The sequence below is a fragment of the Barbatula barbatula genome, assembly GCF_947034865.1.
Source record: "Barbatula barbatula genome assembly, chromosome: 17".
Taxonomy (NCBI): domain Eukaryota; kingdom Metazoa; phylum Chordata; class Actinopteri; order Cypriniformes; family Nemacheilidae; genus Barbatula; species Barbatula barbatula.
In genome coordinates, this window is record NC_136780.1 from 9,178,965 (window position 1) to 9,199,682 (window position 20,718).

Sequence of the window (20,718 nt, forward strand, 5' to 3'; positions counted from 1 at the left end):
TGAGATCTCGCTTTACCTTTTCTGTACTGCAGCAGACTAAAATGCTTGTTTGGGTTTATTCCTCAGAAACTGTTGGCACGAGAAGTGTACTCTTCTGTCAATGGAAAAACAACAATTGAATTAATCTTGAAATTCTTGTTTTGATGACACACTCGGGATAAATTTAAGTGAAATTAGTTTGAGAACTCCAGCTGTTGTATTAGAGCAATTAGACCTAGAAGGCTGTAACGTTAGCCTGTGATTTGGTGGTGCTTGTATTCTGACCATCTGGCTTATCCATGTTTTATCAACAGTTACGTGTCAGTAATGATCCTTTTTTATATAATAAAGTGAATTGTTAATGCTTTTAATACATTAGAAGCGGTCGCACCTATGAAGTCAAAAAAGATTAATGAGAAAAACAGCACCATGGTACAATAGCACCACTCGCGCCCTTAAAAGAGAAACACTTAAACTGGAGCGCAAATGGAAACAAACCCAATAAGAGGTCTTTAAAATTGCGTTGAAAGAGAGTGCAAACTCTTATAAAAAGGCACTAAAAGCAACAAATGCTGAGCACCTCCGCTACTTCATAGGAACTAACAAAAACATTTCAAGGTTTTTATTAAGTACAGCTGCTAAGTTAAAAAATAGACATCACCTGACCTGGATATTCCGCCGCACTTTGGTAGCAATGAATTCATGAATTTTCTTACAGAGAAATCGAAAATATACGAGACAAAATAGTAAAAACTCAACCTACAAATCTGTCCTATGAATTAGTACCAATCATCACCCCCAAAGAAAGTGTTTTTCCCCTAAAAAACAGGAAGCTTTAATTAAACTTATAGCAACATCTAAATCTACAACTTGCTTATTAGACCCCAATAATTATTAAAAGAGTTCCTACCTGTTGCAATTGAGCCCATTTATCTCATTATCAACTCGTCAACTCATCTAGGCCATGTCCAAGGACCCTATAAACTGGGCACCAATAAGCCTCTTATCAAGAAACCAAATTAGACCCCAATGAACTAGGAAACTATAGACCGATTTCAAATCTCCCTTACCAGTCTAAGATACTTGAAAAGTAGTGTCCACTCAGTTATGCTCTTTCTTACAAAATAATGACATACACAACAAATTTCAGTCAATCAATGATCGCTTACACAATTATACCGGTATTCAGGGACAGGCACTACAATGGTTCAGATTCTACTTATCCGACAGACATCAATTTGTCTTTTTAAATGGGGAATCATTAAATCCTATGCAAGTAAATTATGGATCACCTCAGGGATCGGTTTTAGGACCCTTGCTATTCTCCATATACATGCTGCCCCCTGCATTCTTCCACCTTAGGAATGTTGCCAAATGACTAAATATTCTGTGTGTTGCTGACACAGAGAAGCTTATTCATGCATTTGTGACCTCAAGACTTGACTACTGCAATGCACTACTTAGTGGTTGTCCTACATCATCAATAAACAAACTACAGTTAGTTCAGAATGCAGCTGCCAGAGTTCTAACCAGGTCCAGAAAATACGATCACATAACCCCAATGTTATCAACCCTTTACTGGCTAGCCATTCAGTATCGTATTGACTTTATAGTTCTTTTAATCACTTAAAAGCCTTAAACAGTTTAGCACCTACCTACATAACAGAGCCTCGCGCTGTTCCCCCATGCAGGACTCTCGCCACAAACGGCAACAACATAAAGAAACATCGTGGCCCAAACGTAACTTCCGATAACTTAGACCTCCACAAAGAAGCAGTACCTGTTGAGTAGGTTTAATTTAAATTATTTACAATTAAAGGTCCACTGTGTAATTTATCGGATGATCTATTGATAGAAAGCAATATAATATACACAGCTATGCCTTCAGAGGTTGATACAGAGCTTACACGGTGAAGCAGTGTTTTTTTATTACCTTAGAATGAGCTATTTGTATCTACAAAGGTCCTCTTGTATGTAATTAGCCATTTTCGGAAGGGAGGGGTGGAGTGGAGTGAGCGGTTGGTTGCAATTTCGCAACCTTGCCGCTAGATTTCCCTGACTGGACCTATAAAATATTTAAATATTTAAAATATTAATACAAATTATTATCCATTTTTTTTCAATTGTAAACACAGACTGGAGACTTCAGGCCAGGTCTGTGCAGCCGATGATGGTTTCAGCAACTACATGAACATTATGTTGCCCAAACGTGACTTCCGGTAGACGTCTGTAAAGAATCAATAATTGAGTAGTTTAATAAAATCAATATAAAATAAAATGATAATTAATTTAAATTAAATATAAAATGAATTCTTATGTTATAACCGAACACAGACTAGAAAAACCCGGGCCAGGAATGCGTTTGATGAAACCAAATGGTTGATGCGTGACAAGTGGGACCTGTTGAGTTACGAGTGTGCCTGAGTGTTTCTTTTTGCTGGATTGCTGACCAGCACACGTGGTCATGACAAATAGGGGTCAAGTAAAGACATGCATGAACACAGCTAATCCTTGAAACATGATAGAAGTCTGTCAAGCCCATCTGATAACTTTAGTATCACCTTCTTGGCTTCAGTGGACAGTAGTGTACATGTTTATCCAACGCTAAAAATAAATAAAACATTAATCCAGTATTCTACAACAAACATGCAAACACACACTGTAAATACTGCATTATACATGTATTATAATGCTCATTAATCCACATAAACACAACTTGTCAGATGTGATTGACTTCGGCGAATTGGCCCAGTTTGGTTGACCTCTTGTAGTTTCTGCGTTTGTCTGCCTGTCCTACTTTTCGAGACATTCATGTATTGTGACTATCTGTGCATTTTTGACCTTTTTTCTTCTTTTTTAGCTTTCTCAACATTTCGAAGGCTCCACCGAGGTGACAGTATCTTGCTTTTGGGTACGTTGCAGAGGATCATCGGGACCCACAATGCACCTGTATGAAAAGTGTGTCACGATGTCCTCTGTTGACAGGTGCTCTTTTGAGGACGCTGGCTCGCATACACATATATATCACCATGCACAAACACTCACGCATATGGAAAGATTATCTCAGGTTTCTTTTCTCTTTAAACACCCTGGTGAGAGAATTTAGGATGGATCATCTCTCCATAAAATCTCATCATGATGACCTGTCCTTGACAATTAAAAGTTTAGGTCAGTTATAAAAATAAATAACCAATTGTCAATACAAAAGTATTGTTGATCTAAAAAATGAATATTCTGTCATCATTTATTCATCCTCTTGTCATTCCAAACCTGTATGACTTTTTTTCTTCTGCAGAACACAAAAGTAGATATTTTGAAGAACGTTGGTAACCAACCAACCAACTTAAATTGGTTTTGCGTCCATATAATAAAAGTGGATGAGTGCCGCCACTGTTCTTCAAAATATCTTCTTTTCTGTTCTGCAGAAGAACAATGACAAGAGGGTGAGTAAAAGATGACAAATTTTTCATTTTTGGTTGAACAATCCCTTTCATTTTTAGATCCTACTTGTTTTTTTTATTGTTCCTCCCTGTTGTGTGCCATCCACAAGCCCACTGTTTCCAACAGCATGCAACTTGTGGTATTTATCTTTTATTCATGAGCCAGACCTTGAAAAATCTATGTGGCTTTTCTCACACTGCCAGATGTCCCACTGAGAAGATATCCTGGTCTTACCATCTTTAATGAACATGGCATTTAAAACCAGCTGGTGTCTTCTACAGGAGAGGTGAACCACAAAAGTAACTTAACATACAAGTTGACATGTTTAAAAATCATCTTATTAATGTAATTTAAGGGGTCGTGTCTCCTTGCACTCTTGCAGAGATGTCAAGGTTACGACCTACGGGAGTGTTGTGTAATTCCATCAGTCCGTGCCATGTCGTTCTCCGGCGATTGTGATGTCAGAGGAAAGCTGTCTGCGCTCCCAGCATGTGCTGTTTGCTTGGAGATTTACAGCAGCGCAGGAATAAACATAAATTCAGACCACGGTAGGCCAAAAATAAACAGCAACAGCTGGAGAACCGATGAGTAATGACCGCTTTCATAAGCTAAGGTATTGTCAAGATTTTTTGGATAAATCTCAATGTACAATTCCAAAAGTGTGATTTCAAGGACAGCCATTACCATGAGGGCATAAACAACTGTGATTGTCACTTATTGAAGTGTTATATTAAACTATCACAAATAATAAATCAGACAAATAACATAACTGGACATAAACAACAGTCAATACAATGTTTATTTGATTGTTTTATGGAAAAAACGCAATTGCAATTTTTAAGGATCACATGCATCCTCTTCATTCTACCTTCAAAATACTTCCTTCTGGGCGTAGAATTAAAATCGTTCTGGCTGGAAGAAATGTATATATGTAAATGTCTATGTACTGTACCTAATGTTCGTTATCAAAAATAATTTTCCGCTCTGTGACAGACCGAATGGACAATAAAGTTAATCGAATCTAATCTAATATTGTTGAAGGCAGGGGGTGCAATTTCTGAATTGTGACGTGTTATGGATAGAAATGTACATTAAGGTTTGCACTCTTTTGATTTTTGCTCACACTTACAGGCTAGTAATCTGTATGCACACAGCCGCATGTTAATCATCACAGGCATCACCATGGCAATAGAGGCAGAAAATGAATTCAGACGCTGTGCCGACCGAATCGCCAGACGACAGAAAAGACGGTGACTGAGATTCAATGTGATAACAGAGTCATCAGCTCCTTGTGGCACATAACAATACTCACAACCATCTGCCCCAGATGTGTGCTTCACTTGCCGCTCAGTCAAGACAAGAAGAGTAAATGGACCACAATTTAAAATAAAGAACTAGAATTACTCTCTCCGTTTCCCGCCATCACAGATCGTGTGTTAAACCAACCGAGCTGTCACACACCCCTTCCCACCCCTCTCCATGCCCCCGGAGTTTCTCAGTTCTCTCTCTCTCTCTCTCTTCGACACATACTCTTCATCGCTGTATCTCCTCCCCTTTCATGCTCAGAGCCAGCGGGCTGCCACACGACCCACACTGCCTGCTACATGATCTCCTGAAAAGCACTGCTCTGTCTTTGTAGCCGCTTGTCTCCGCTCGAGCCTTTTTAGATCGTGATCTAAGAAACACGGAGAGATGCCTTCACATCAACCTTGATCTCCAGATGGTCCCCGGCCCCCTTTCCTAGTATCTCTCCCCCTGACCCTTTACCCCATCACCCCCTCTACCCTTCCCCTAATCTCCCCTCCATCGCTCACCCCCTTGACAATGTTCTCATGTGTCTCCTGGCTGCAGCCTTTTCTTGCCTTGCTGTCCGCTACCTTGTTAACTTGGGGCTACAACTGCCCACCCAGCTGCTTGTGTCCAGACCATCACACCGTGGACTGCTCAGGCCAAGGACTCACCCGTCTTCCAAACTCCATCCCTCTTGACGTACGGAGACTCCTCCTGTCTAATAACTGGATTCCCTGGATCCCCTCTGATTTCCTGGTTCTGTATAGTGATCTGGTCTACTTGGACCTGAGGAATAACTCGCTTACTAAACTGGAGCCTGGGACGCTGACGACATCATCCAGGTTGGTTTATCTGGATTTGGGGAGTAATAACTTAAGTGAGATCCCCACTGGAACTTTCGGGGAGTCTCGGAGCCTGATCAAGCTACGTTTGGGTAACAACCCGTTTTTGAACATGGTCAACAAGGACGCCTTCTTGGGCCTCACATCTTTACGAGAGCTGGAGCTGGAGAGAAACGCCCTCTCTGGATTGGATGTCGGGGTGTTGAGCCAGTTGCCGTCCTTGCGGGTGATACGCCTGGAGGGGAACCCTTGGGTGTGCAATTGTAACTTTGCCAAGCTCTTTCTGTGGCTGTTGGAGAATCATCACAAGCTTCCAACTGGTAAGCCGCTTAAAATCTCACATGATTTTATGCATTTGTGTATTGTTTTCAAAGAAACACAATTTTGATTCAATCAAAATATTAGATTTTGATGGACATTTTCAAAATGTCAGTAACATAAAAGATGAATCGGGTTCTGTATTAGCGGCCAAAAATGATGTCAAACTTTGGAAATCTTAATTCCTTGCTCAAATACTTTATTAAAGACACATAGCATTTTTGTTGTCCTATTGCTGTGTTCTTATATAGCGTTCAAGTATAATCTCCAGCTCAGCTTAGAGAAAAATTCAAGGAAGATTTAAAAAATATATGTGCAAAGTTTAAGACACACAATTAGAATGACTTAACAAATATTAATAATTGATAAAATTGTAAATAATGTAAACTTTATTTCCTGTTAGATTATTGTTTTTCTTAGCATTCTTCTTTTGTATCTAAAAACATATTTATCAATATGATGTAGTTTTCCTTTTTGCCAAATAATTTGGTCCAATGTGTTTTGTTAATTTTGTGCTATATCTCATATTTTGATGGTATAATGTAACCTGAGAGGGCATTAAAAGCAAATATTGTTTGAATATGCCTGCCTAAACTTACATTTTGGCCACTACTGTCGGTATATTGTATAAATATAAATCTTTGAGGATAGAGATTCTTACAATCCATTCTGTCTTACAATTGAAATGAACTGAAACTGACATCATGTTTAATCTCTTTATCAAATGTGTTTCATTGCTAACTCTTGTGATATTACATACCTCCAGACAGTGCATCTTAGATACATCTGAATAATGCATGAGATTGTTTTCAAATCAAGACAGAGACACAGACACTGTACGGGATCACTAGAATATGCTACATTTCTTTCTGGTGGATAATTCATGGAACATATGGCACAACAAATGCTTTCTTATTCTGACTTGCATCTCGCGTCTTCCTGTTTTCCTCTGTTGTTGTTAATTTGAGTACTGTACTGTAACTACAGGATGAAGTTGAGGGAACTGTACCAAATTGGATCAGTTTCTGTTGGTCATTAGGTCACTTACCACTTGTGAGGTTAAGGTCAATGTGAACTCCAGAGGTAAATCAAATGAGGCCATACGATCCTCAATGTCCTGTTGAAAAACAGGTTTCTGTCCTGTCATCTATTTCAGACTAATGGAACGTTAGGTTGCAAGTTACATGTCAGTATACAATATTTGGTTGTTTAGGTTGCACATGTTGATATAGCAAATGACAGGAAAGTGTGTGACAGTTGTGTAACCAGGCAATGGAGAAGATATGAAACTATTTTATTATTGTTGTCTATACAACATCTTCTGGCAATGTGACCTTCCTTGCCTGTGAACACGGAGCCAAAGTCATATTTTGTGATTAACTCTATTCTACATATAAACAGTACTAAAATCTTGATATTTTTATTATCAATAAGGTTAACTGAAGTTTCAGATTAATTTATGAACATGATTTAGACTCTGTATGATTAGTGAAATTCATTAAAATAGGTGTAATGATGCAAAACACACACACACAGCCCTATAGCAATTAGCCTTGAGTTAACTAATATCCCAAATACACGGCAGAGGGAGAAGTTTACAGTGATCTACTGTTGCTGTGTGTATGTCAGGTTTATTCACGGAGGACGTGCGATGACGAAACTGTTAGGATGAATATTTTGAGCTTTCCTTTGAAGTTTCACTCTAGCTTTGAAGCTTAACTCGAGACTGCAAACTGATTTTTCCTTGTAATACATTTCATTGAGTTTATTGAGCGACTTAGTTCAGATATATAGTTTTAGATAGTACAGTCATTTTTTGTAGATTAATATATGAAAATGAATATTCTGTCATTATTTACTCTCCCTCTTTTCATTTAAAACCTGTATGACTTTCTTTCTTCTGCAAAACACAAAAGAAGATATTTTGTACCCGAACGATGGTGGAACCAATTGACTCGCATTGGTTTTGTGTCTATACAATATGTTCCCATGTGTCTATACAATGAATGAGTAAACACCTTTGTTCGGTTACCAATATTCTTCCGAAATTAACCTTCTGTAATTTTTCCATGGTGTGCCATAAAAGCCACGAATAACAGGACAAATTGAATGAACTGCTGCCAATATTGTAGAAAACGCCTGTGACTGATCTAAGATCTGATTTACGATAACCAATCAAATGATGGAAGCTGAGCATTACTGTCCAATTAAATAAAAGAAGGTGGGAGTTGCTTTTGACAGAAGCCCAGCTCGAGGACAGTTTAACTGTGAAAGAGCGCAATGTAAGTAGCTAAATGTTTTATCATAGAAATGTCAGGGGTAGTTCACATGTCGCGTCTAAAACACGTGCAACACTGGCTGTGTCGTTTTCTTCCTCTTTCCACAGCTCTTGGGGTAAACTACTGAATGTAAAATCCATGTAAACTACAAAACGTAAACTATAAAACGCCGAAAGCATTTACACGTTTCAGGTAACGTCAGTGTGACAAGACAAAAACATGACCACACCTTTACTAGTTCATGTGTGTTTAGGTTGTGGTTAAAACAGCTATAATGTTTGCTAATATTTCAAATGCATAACTTCTAAATTAATTATTTATATATTCTTTTAAATGTTTACCTGTTTTAAATTAAAAAACTAAGTATCTACATTACAACTTTTGTAATTTGACGTCTATGTTATTACTCAAAAAGTTAAAGGGATAGCTCACTCAAAACTGGTTTACCTTTATGTACCTCTAATTTGCACTCCAAAAGTCTTAAAATGCACATATATAGATCAAGGAAGTCAACAATTCTTTGGACATTGGTATTTCTTAAATCCTGCGTACTTGTCTCTTCATATAGCCTGTAGGCCAGGATTGATTGCAGAATCTGCACCACTTCTGATGCCATCACTCATTTCTGATACAAAACTTCAAAATGTGCATAAAACCAGGGTGTAAACCTGGCTACATTATAACACAGAGGTGTTCATCCTTTGCTGTCCGCTTTAAAAATGGGGGCATACATGATATATATATCATGTATGCCCACTTCTCCAGGCACCACCACTGAAAATAAGTAAATAATTTACTGTATGTGCAACACCATCACTCAAAATTCTCAATATGTAGCCTGTAATGGAAATAGCCCATGTGCCACTACAGGGCTGTACATGCTACGAAAAAATCTGTCTGTGCTAAGAATAAATTTACCAGTGTAGCACGCCTATGATACAGTTTTGAACGGGTTTTAGACAAAGCCGCTTGTTTGTGTGAAGTGTGTTTGACGCGTGTGAGGCTCTTGCATTTGGAGCAGTGCTAAGTGCAAAAAAGGTTAACGTGCAGCCCTGCACTAGTTTAAACTCTTTACGCTGTTGTTATTCTTGCATCGGAGTATGGATGAACAAGTCACATGCATTATTCAACCCAACAGTGAATCTAATACTGAGGACAGCACACTTCTGGCACACTTTCGGTTGCCTACAAGGTAACCAGATATTCACTTTATCAAAAGGAAATCATTTCGACCAAGATTTCTTCAAATTAAATGTTGCGTTAGAAATCAAAGGGCTATTGTGATATACATTGATGTGATAAGTAAGCATTTGAGTTTATAAATTACTCTCATAGGCGACTATACATGGTCAGATCACGTTACATATTACTGCATTAACTTACCATGTACTGTAACTTAATTGTGAACAAGACAATGCATGCAATCTGTACCGATGTAATTATTGCAAAAGAAGGATGGATTTTGTCAGCCATGTATAAGGTAGCAGTACATATTGAGTACTTGAATTATATGTAATTGCACGAATCCAATGTGTAATGTAAATAGAAATACAGTAATGATAATATTAATATACAGCTCACTATAAAAGTATTTTGTAATGTAACCTTTCTTTTTTTCAAGTCAAAAATAGAATATGTGTGATTGAATCAATCTAACTATATCATAATTACTTCAAAGCAATTTCAAGAAATAGACATGTGGTGGCAATATACAGGTCTCTGGACTTCTCGTGTCATGACAACAGGCAGGATGACGCTCTTGGGCTGACAGAGCTTGCGGATAATGTGAGAATTATCTAAAAGGGTTTAAGCACGTGTGCGTGTTGCAGATTTGTTTCTCGTCCTCTAGGAGCTCCACTGATGCTTTGGCATGATAAAAGATTGGATGAGCTTTTAGGGCTAGACGAATATTCACGTGACAAAGCGACAAAGGAGGCTGAGGTCACTGAATCCCCTGCATGTGGAAAACCCCTTCTGGTTGGCATGATTCATCCTACACACACAGTTGACAATGATGTGAACTGACTTCAGCCAATGACAGGAACAAACAGAGTGTTATGAAATAAATTGTGAATGCATTAACTAGCCGTGTAATGTGAATTATTACAGCATGTTGTCCTTTTCTTCTCCTGTGTCCTGATGTTTGCTCTTCAAAACAACAAGGGGTTTAAATGCTGTGTAAATGCAATTACTGGAGGAAATGGAGCTCTGCAGTTCTGTGTCTGTCTGTGAGTGTGCCCGTGTGACGTAGGCGATGTTCCGCTTTAAATCTGTCATCTGGTGTCCACTGATCACACATCTGAAAGAAGATTAAAAGCTCCATCTGTGAAAATCAAAATACAGACCCAAGAGGAAAACGTAACAAAAGAAATGTTTCCAATGAAGTGAAAAATACAGAATCGGAAAGCATCCCATTTCACATCTTATCTTGCAGTTATGTAATGTGAGTTTCTGAGTCATACCAGTAGCACGGAGATATTGCTGGATACAAAATATCCAAATAATAATGCAGTGACCATAACTATTGTGATATTGTATATGTGCTTGATTTGTTGCTTTTTGCAATTTATGTGCTTTATTGCTATATTGAGTTATACAGTTATACAGAAAATACAGAATCTTCTATGAATTAGGTTAAAAAGGGGCCTGATTTATATGATTTCATTTATAAAAATGCTTCTTCTACCAAAGATTTTTTCCTGTTGTGGTGGATTTTGTTGCAAGTAATTTTTTTTATCTTTATCTGATCTTAAACAGACGTGTCAAATCTTATTTTGTTATTTAGAGCAAATCAAAAGAAACAACTAGGAATAACAACTAAGAACTAAACAAACAGGGTACAAGAACATAAACTTTACCAGGGCACATGGCAGGGAACTTGGCAGGAAACATGAACAGGGAACAGGTACAACGAACGAGCCCTGGTAAAGTTTATGTTCTTGTACCCTGTTTGTTTAGTTCTTAGTTGTTATTCCTAGTTCTTTCTTTTTGCCCCCCTTGTGTAAAAGTCTTTGTTTTCAGTTTTGGATTTTAGTTTTGTCAGCCTTTTCCCCATCGAGGGGGTTTTGGTTTTTGAGTTTATTAAAGTCTTGTGTTAACCCCTTCATCCCCGTGTCTGCCTGCACTTGGGTTCTTCCTCCACGTTCCTCATCCACGTTAATGACAGAACGAACGAGCCAATATTGAACCCAGCAGGCATCCATGGAAGGTGCAACCTTTCCCCGATGGCCGTGCACCTCCGATCCCGAGTGGTGGAAGGATATGGTCTCCCAGTCCCACGCCGGAGGGGGCCCATTCCATGCCCAGTGCCAGCGTCCCTTGCTGGACTACGCCCGGGACATTGAGGCCAGGAAGGCATCCGTTCCCGATGTGCTGGTCCGGGCATACCTGGTGGCTGGGATGGACGATTCTGTCATGACACTGAGACAAGGAAGAAGATTCGGAGACTCAGATGCAGGGCAAACAAGAGATGTTTATTGAACAAGGCAGATAATCCACTCTGGCACCAGCCTGGAGACAACCGCGTAAGCCCGGCGGGGAGGGGTCTCGACCCGTCGGGACCTACGGGAGAACACGAAACCCACTACGGGAGAACCGGAACGGAAAATCCGTAGAAATCACAGGATTCTGCGGGAGATGACTCGACCCGACGGCACTCACGGGAGAGCTGCTTGAAGACCCAGACCGGGAGAAATTCTAGATGCGGCAAAGGCGCACGGCGGGGAAAGCCTCGACCCGTCAGCCAGCCAAACGAGAGATGCGGGTTGAGTGGAGGTGAGCCAGCACCGTGCAACGTTAAATTGGGCATCGTTTAAATGCCATGGCCTACCTGAGCATTGTTTCTGACCATGTCCATCCCTTTATGACCACCATATACCCATCCTCTGATGGCTACTTCCAGCAGGATAATGCACCATGTCACAAAGCTCGAATCATTTCAAATTGGTTTCTTGAACATGACAATAAGTTCACTGTACTAAAATGGCCAGATCTCAACCCAATAGAGCATCTTTGGGATGTGGTGGAACGGGAGCTTTGTGCCCTGGATGTGCATCCCACAAATCTCCATCAACTGCAAGATGCTATCCTATCAATATGGGCTAACATTTCTAAAGAATGCTTTCAGCACCTTGTTGAATCAATGCCACGTAGAATTAAGGCAGTTCTGAAGGCGAAAGGGGGTCAAACACAGTATTAGTACGATGTTCCTAATAATCCTTTAAGTGAGTGTATATGGAAAACGTGTGTGCTTCGCTGTTGCGAAAGAGAACAGGTTTAGGTTGCAACCATTTGACATAACGGATTTTGACACAAAAAAATGGCGGCCTCCAAGTAAAAATATTTTTTCTACGTTTATGAATACTGTGACAGTTACAAAAATGTTTCTTTCACAATTATAAAGGCAATGCCATTGTTCATATATTAAGCAGTACATGGCTCTATGCCCAAGGATCCCTTTAAAGTGATGCGTTACCACCAACCAAAACAATTGGATTTAAAAACATAAAAACTGAATAAAAAAACTAAATATATACTGTATGCCGAAAGATCATAACTTAACTTGACAAGAATTGAAATAAAATACAAACATCTTTATTTAAAATACCTGTTGGTAGTTGTGTTTATATTTTGTGCAGATTGTCTTATACTTTCAACATTATGTGGTGTTCTCCTGTTTTACTGCCTATACGTAGGTGACATTCACTTATTTTAAGGATTCCAGTTTTAAAATAATAAGGTTAGTTCGTTCAAAATCATTTGGTGAATGTATGTGATATATTGTACAACTGAGGATGCCTCTGACATAGTGACCCGACATCTGAGCTGGTTCAGAAACTCACACAACTCAAGTAACTGTATCCTGCATGAGAGACTAAACAGAATGTTCCATGTACTGTTCACATTCCCTGTGCATTCATCTTCAAGAATCTTCAACATTTTCTTTTTTTACAAAAGGGGTTTAATATATTGTGAAAAATATTTTAAAAATAATCAACAAAATGATGTATTCCATACTGTTGCACAATCTCACAGTTGAATACATTTACAAACATTGTTTTTGACATCCATCTGTCTTTCCAGGTTTAGATGGTGTGGAATGCTTTCTCTCAGGTGATGGGCAGCAGGTGTCACTGAGTGCGCTTTCTGAGGAAAGTTTCCGGGAATGTCGAGGAATGCTGACTCTCACTGATTATCTCATAGTGATATTTTCTGGAATTTGCATTTCAGTGGCAGCCATTATTGCCAGTTTCTTTCTGGCTTCCACTATCCACTGTTTCCAGCGGCTCAAAGCCAAAAGGACAGATGAAGAGGAGGGAGAAGAGTGAGGAAAGAGGAGTGAGTAGAACTCAAAACTCCCACAGATTACCCATAATGCAGCACACAGTGGAAGCCAAAGGATTGGATAAAGTGGTAAACCACATCATTTCCATGATAAAGAGCCCTGAATTAGACCCAAGGTGATGCTGCTATAGAGCCGTCCTGCATATCATGATTCAAAACCCTCATCTGTGATGCTTTAATGATGCATCATGTGTTTTTAATACTTGAATAAAATTGATCGAATTGAGCCTTAAGATTTAAACTGTTCTGAAAAATGCTGTTTACTATTTTCTTTTCACCTTGTATTCTTGATAGTAGTCAAATGGGAATAGCATTATATTTTGACATCAGATAGCTGTGTTAACATAACAATGGTCTTTTTAAGGAAATGTGCAAGTGAATGAATATTTTCTACATGAGTTATTTTTTCGTATTGTGTCGTCGTAATGAATCTTGCTCAGCTGTAGTAAGGTTTAGCTACTTGCACTTTAAAGTACAAATGAACTATTGCACAGAAATCCCAGTGAGCCACACTGTAGGCAATGTTCATAAACCATTATGGCCCTTCTCACCAAAGAATTAACATAAACAGTACATATTCAGATTTTTGAAGGTGAGTTTTTTAAAAGAGAAGGGATAAAAACCTCACACGATGAGATTTTTGAAATAAATATGTCAATGTATTTTTTGTTGTTGTTAATTACAGTAATAGAATACATAAATGTCATGAATTCTGTGAATAAAGGACAATTGCTGTAGCTAGTTGGGTCACATTTTAATCATTGAATTACAAGGGAACTACTTTATTTTTTGTCCATCCTATGTCTCTTCTTTTTAACTGTATTTTATGATTTAATAAATATACACCAAAGTGATCAACATTATCAATTATGCTGTCTAAATCTTTATTCTTTTTAAAGCATAAGGTATACGGTATTGTTGTATTCTTCATAAAACGAACACTAATTCATTATTTAAACAACTTATTTAAGCAGCACTTGCCTGAGAGTCTTTGCATTAAGAAAGTTCCTGTGGTTAAAAGAGAAAAATGAAGCCCCCTGATGACACGCTTTATCATTCCTTTTTAACTTGTGACCCGAAAAGTCCTGACTGCTCTCAAAGGTTAAAAAACAAACCAGTTTATTGGTCTTTGTTTATTTATATAACACTCCAATATGAGAATATTTTCACAGTAGACTTGCTAAAGATCATTGTGTGAAAGAGAGAGGAAAGCTCATTAGTTTGAATAAAACAAAAGCAAGAATTGGTCAGAACATTCGGTAACTTCTCACTGTTGCCATGGTTACATGTCTGTGGGCCAGCTGTGTTGAAACCAGACAAGAATACTGAGGAAGAGTTTTAAATATTTGCCTAATCATATGTCTCCACCTGTCTCTCGTCGTTTGTCTGTGTCTTTACTTCTTGAGTTCTTTCCACAAAATTATTGACTCTAAGCTTACATGAATGTTGTGACATTACTGTTTATTGAAACGTATCCCTTATGACATTTGGCAGGTGCATTTGATGTATTGTTTCAGTTTATTTGAATTAAACACACGATATTGCTATGACCATGCTCTACAAAGTGAGCTATAGAAACCAATTTAATCTACATTTCTTTCATATAATTTGGACGAGGGAAATTTTTATTAAGATTTTGATTTGTGGGGGTTTTGGAGAGGACATCAAGCTTTTTTGCCAGGTTTGTCATATCAATTAACAGCAACTAAATAAATAGTTAAGTTCATTTTTGCAGAAACAATTATAAAGCAAAGTGCAAACCATGCCCATTAATCATGTGTATAACAGCTATTCAACAATTCAAAGGTGATATTAACAGTTCTCACCACTACATGACATGCAAGCATCAAGTAAACACAAAGGTGTGTGTCAAGACCCACCGACTTGGAGAACTGCCAAGATTATATGATCCTCAGACTGTCCACTGTAGACGATGATGGATTGCGACTTGAGAACAAGAGCTGCATGTACTTGCATCCGGATCCTCTCTACTGTTTCTGACACTGGTATAGTTTACAATGAGGAGAATGATTACAGTAGGTCGGTTTTAGTAGATTTTAAAAGTGAAAATATGCAGATCTGTTTTTTCCCAAAGTATGCTAAATGTACCAATATTTAAATATGTTAAATGTATTAGAAACATACTGTATGTTAAAGTATACTACGTATGTTACTTTTGATGGACTCCAAGGCACTCGAAAATTTAAATTTACATGGTCTACTAGAAGTGTAATATAGTTGTGAATGTGATCACACGATAACTCTTCTTCAGACAGAGAGAGACACACACACACACACACACACACACTTAACAGTCCAGATGTGTGTTAAAGGGATATGAGCTGAACAGATGGCTCTCTGCTATTGTAGGCAGGCTGGGATTATATGGTTGCACACGACGAGCCAGGGGGATGCAGAGCTCCACATGTGCCCAGATAATTGTTATTTGACGTGCTCGGCAGAAGAGTGGTTTCTTTGTCTCAAGCAGGGGCGTCACTAGGCCCTTTTTAGGGGGGCTTCAGTACAAGGTGTGTGTGTGCGTGCGTGCGTGCGTGCGTGCATTTATTGATAGATTGCTATGATATGACATCTGCATCGATGCAGTTCTTGTAATTGCAGTTTACATAATGTTACTGGACCAATACACGGTTCGGTTTCTCATTCAATACCAGTATGTCTTCGCTACAGTGTGGTAGTTGTTTTTTCTTCCAACAAAAATGAAGTGATTAACACCTATGAAAACATACTTTAGAAAACGATCATGATTTATTTTAATTTACTTTTTAAAATTTAAAACATATTATTGTGTATCTCGGCATTACATTGTGCAGCCATGCCCAGAAATGGTTAAATACACACATCATTGTCTGAAAGCAACAAATGGCACAGAGAGAGAAACATCATGTGGAGTTATTTTGTTTTGTAATATTAAATATTTTTTTTGTATTAAGTAATAATGAATCATTAGTGTATCATGATACATTAGAGTAAGAGTAGAGTAAAGGGATTTGTGTTTTATTTTAAGTAATTGATTTATAGAAGTGGCAAATTGATAATTCATGTTATTTTTAATAAATATAAATAAATATAGAACAGATTAAACTTATTTCCAATAGACAATTACATTAATACATGTTTTGTCTATATTCTTATACATACACTTCTCAAATACAATGAAATAGTGGATAGCAATAAGGTTAGTAGTAGGCCTATAGAAACCTACCCTAATGGTCAAATAATATTTTTTTAATCATACCCTTATTGGTGGCTGAGCCCCCCTAAAATGAAAATCCTAGAATCGCCCCTGGTCTCAAGATATATTGCACATGTTCGTTTGCAAATAAACGGCATAGGGTAGGATGACACAACAAACCTCGGCTGCCGTTGGAAAATATGTTGATGGGTTCCCTGTATGGGTTAATGCAGTTAGGGCGTTTTGTCAGATTTGATCAAATCATGCAATTACGGTTGTTCAATAATCACATATGCATGAATTAGAACCAGCCCAAAGCCAAATATTTACATTTAAGTCTGTCAATTAACCACATAGATAATAATTACTTTTTAATTATTTGTTTGCCTCCATATCGAAAAAAACACCATGTTCGTGCAATTTTAGATGCAACTCTGCCGCCAAAAGTGCAAAACGGGAATTGCACCGTCACTTACCGATTCACTGTATTTCTCAAGAGTCCATATTTACACTATCATTGACCATTAACCCAACATGGTCGTTATTATAAGGGTCAACCTACAAACACTAGGCGTGAAATGAAAACCCTTCCACCTTGCTCACGGTATTTCAAGCGGCCCTGCGCAAGCCGATCGGCATCTGGCCTCAAGTATCGCGAGAGCGTTTCAAAAAGTACACGAATGCATTGTAGATATCGCGATATTTGCACATTGTTCTGGGAGAGCTCTGCGAAATGTGCGCACGCCGCATGAGATCGACACGCCTCTTGTTATGGCACGTGACCGGAAGCGCGCTGTCGGAGCGTCGTTGGTTTCAGGAAGTGTTGCACTGTTTCACTTTGACATGATGGAAGTTTGAGATGAGCGCAGAGGATTGAGGTACAACAAATGGTTGCGTATCAGATCGCGTTTCGCAAGACCGAGACTTCGGACAAACGTGGAGCTAAACAACGAACTGTGTGACCAGTCACTCTGTCCACCTGTGCGTCATGTTGTCAAGTTAGCAGGCAGCGCTAAAGGACACACACGCTCGGGCTTGCGTTACATATCAGCTTTTTCTCCTTTGTCACTGACTGGGAGGTGGGCTGTTTTCTTGCCGTGACGTTACTTTGTTTTGTTTAGTCTTTGTCTGGTGGTTGTCAGCTACCGTGTGTAGTTTTAAGAGCGGAATTTTAATTTAGCATTGGCCAGCAAGGACACTTTCTATTCTCAGAGCGTGACTTTGTGTTGTTTGGACCGGGCAACGGGGAACGTCAAGGGTTAACTTGATTTGGATTGAAATGCTCCTAGACTGCGGCTGACCTGGGGACAGAGTACCGGAGGTACAGTATCATGACAATGGTACGTTGATGACCCCATTGTGTGCTACCTCACAAGTGACCAACGTGTTTCATGCACTTTTGAGCGTTACTGAATGTAAACAGTACTACTACAACAGCTAACTAAACAAAATGTTAACGTTTTTTTCTTCTTCTGACAATTTAAAAGAAGGTCGAGGTTGACACTTTCTACAAATTGTATTTAGATCAGCTTATGCAAGTAAGCTGATATCGAGTCTATAGATAGCATATATGCGCGTCGTTGACTCTTAAGAGTCTGTTAAGGTAGATTTGAATAGCTGTAAGGTAAGAACTATATTGAATCTTAGTTGTAAAGACAGTCAACTGTATACTTTATTGCTCTGTGGCTTCAGTTTAGATAATGCATATATGAACTGCGTAACACTCTCAACTTGGCCTTTGTTTTGATATGGAAGATGTTTGTTTATAACAAACTCAAGTTTGTTTCCCTTTTAAGATGACATGTTTGTGTTTCTTTCATTCCTCAGACTTCACATGACTGGGATAAACGCTAACTGTTAAGGCGCTCTTCATTGCCTACAAGGAATTACTTGGACTAGCCCAGCGCACCTTTGCCTTCCCACAATGTTGGAAGGACTTGTTGCCTGGGTGCTCAACACATATCTGGGAAAATATGTCAGCAACCTTAACACTGACCAGCTCTCCATTGCACTTCTTAAAGGCATTTGAATGCATTTTTAATTTGCCATGTAAAGTTCTGGTGCTAATGGTCCTAAGCAGAGGTTACAGTTCTTTTTGTAATTTTTTATCCAGGGGCAGTCGAGTTGGAGAACCTTCCGCTACGTAAAGATGCTCTCAGAGGATTTGATCTGCCATTTGAAGTCAAAGCAGGTTTGTTTCAATGAAGATGTGTAAGCATTCTGACATATTCCCAAGGTTTGGGAATGGTCAACGATCAAACAAGTGCGCTTGTTTTGTTTCCTGGGTTGTTACGAGTTACAACACATCATGTAGGTGCAGCATCATACAAAAGCAAAATATTTTGGTTACTGGTGCTGTTATAGATTTATACAAGCTGATTCATTTTTTCTGCAACCAGAAGATCATATAGTATTTAACATGACAGTCATCCACCATGAATATACATCATCCTTATGTAGAATAAGTAGCTAAATGTGTAAAACCAAATGTGGATTACAGTATGCTTGTAGTGATTCTAACCTAAAGCTAGGTATTTGAATCTCTGTTGTGATTTTACATATTTTGTTAAGGAAACTCATTCACTGTAAACTTAAATTATTTTTACTTAAGAAAAAATAAGATTACCTTAAACCTTTGAGTTGTAAATAAGTTTACCTGGTTGCCTAACATTTTGATTTAATTCAACTTGAAAGATTAGTAAATCAATGAGTTAACTAATATTTTCTAATAGTAATATAATCTAATAGTTGAATTAACTAAAAAATATAAGGCAACAAGTTGAAGTTGAATCAAATTTTTTATATATTGCATTCACTGCTCAAGTTCAAACAGGATTATCTAGATATACAGTAATATGATGATGCTTAAAACATGCATATTTTTTGCTCTGCTTCTAACTTTGTTCTGTTACGCAGCTGTTGTATGTCAAAGATTTGATCACATTTACTCAGACATGAAAATATTCCTCTGTTATTTATAACTTAAATATTACTTTAAACATTTTTTACAGGTGTCATTGGGAAGATCACCCTTCAGATCCCCTTTTACCGACCACACAGTGACCCATGGGTAATCTGCATGTCCCAGTTGAACCTGGTAATCGGCCCCACCCCCCCACAGGAATATGATGAGGTGAGAGAAAGAGAAGCTGAGAGAGAGCAGAAGAAACAGCTGCTAAATGCTTTAGAGGACAAGTGGAAGGTATGGAAAAAAGTTATTTGACAGAATCACCCATGGTTAAGTCAAAGTTCTTTTTGAATGAACCTGTCAATGGGAAATGGCCCATTTGTAAATTAAGTATTCTAAATAAGATACATTGCTGCTTTGTCTTTTATCTTTAAATTATTATATAATTAATATATTTTTAATTTGTAAAACAGTTTTCTCGTGTTTCCAATATTGTCATTTTATTCTTCCTAGTAATTTGAGCTGCAGTTTATGTGTTCAAGATTCTATAAACATTAAATTATTTATTTTAATCAGTCATATATATTTCATCAGAGCGAATGTGAACAGAAGGGAGAATCGTATTGGTACTCTGTCACTGCCTCTGTTGTCACCAGAATCGTTGAAAATATTGAGGTAACTCACTATTTTTACATTTACCTCCGTTTTTTTATAATCTTCTAGTATTATTTTACATTCTGAAATAAAAATACACTCTATGTTTACAAACAGCTGAAGATTCAAGGTGTTCACTTACGATTCGAGGATGATTTATCTGATCCTAACCAACCCTATGCTTTTGGAGTTTGTATCAAGAATGTATCTGCACAGAATTGCACCAAAGAACCAGTAAGTTGTCTGATTAGTTTAATTCATTGGGAATCTTTCAGAAAATGTTCTTTGTTTAGATTTTGAAGGGGAATTTATTCACTCACAGACTCAAAGGCTTATTCGGCAAAAAGAGCTGGAAATCAGTGAATTTAGTGTCTACTGGGACACAGAGTGCAGTATGTATGGGAACCTTTCCTCAGCAGAAGTACAGGTATGTTTTTGAAAATGTCAGGCCATTCAATAGAACAATGTTCC

General features: G+C 38.1%; 2 protein-coding genes across 3 annotated transcripts in view; both read left to right on the plus strand.

Annotated features, from left to right (window-relative positions):
- The first annotated feature begins 4,984 nt into the window (after positions 1-4,984).
- Positions 4,985-14,354, plus strand: lrrc38a (leucine rich repeat containing 38a). The gene is made up of 2 exons (XM_079477484.1): positions 4,985-5,872; positions 13,232-14,354. The coding sequence occupies exons 1-2, from the start codon at positions 5,245-5,247 to the stop codon at positions 13,474-13,476; spliced, it is 873 nt and encodes a 290-aa protein (XP_079333610.1). The 5' UTR covers positions 4,985-5,244; the 3' UTR covers positions 13,477-14,354.
- Positions 14,355-17,516: 3,162 nt separating this feature from the next.
- The window catches only part of vps13d (vacuolar protein sorting 13 homolog D), a 38,355-nt gene continuing 35,153 nt past the window's right edge, over positions 17,517-20,718 (plus strand). For both annotated transcript variants that reach the window (XM_079477847.1, XM_079477848.1), the window contains exons 1-7: positions 17,517-18,025; positions 18,513-18,706; positions 18,799-18,876; positions 19,697-19,887; positions 20,188-20,268; positions 20,365-20,481; positions 20,570-20,674. In XM_079477847.1, coding sequence (XP_079333973.1) covers positions 18,610-18,706; positions 18,799-18,876; positions 19,697-19,887; positions 20,188-20,268; positions 20,365-20,481; positions 20,570-20,674 — 669 coding nt within the window. In that variant the 5' untranslated portion in view covers positions 17,517-18,025; positions 18,513-18,609. The remainder of the gene's footprint in view (positions 18,026-18,512; positions 18,707-18,798; positions 18,877-19,696; positions 19,888-20,187; positions 20,269-20,364; positions 20,482-20,569; positions 20,675-20,718) is intronic.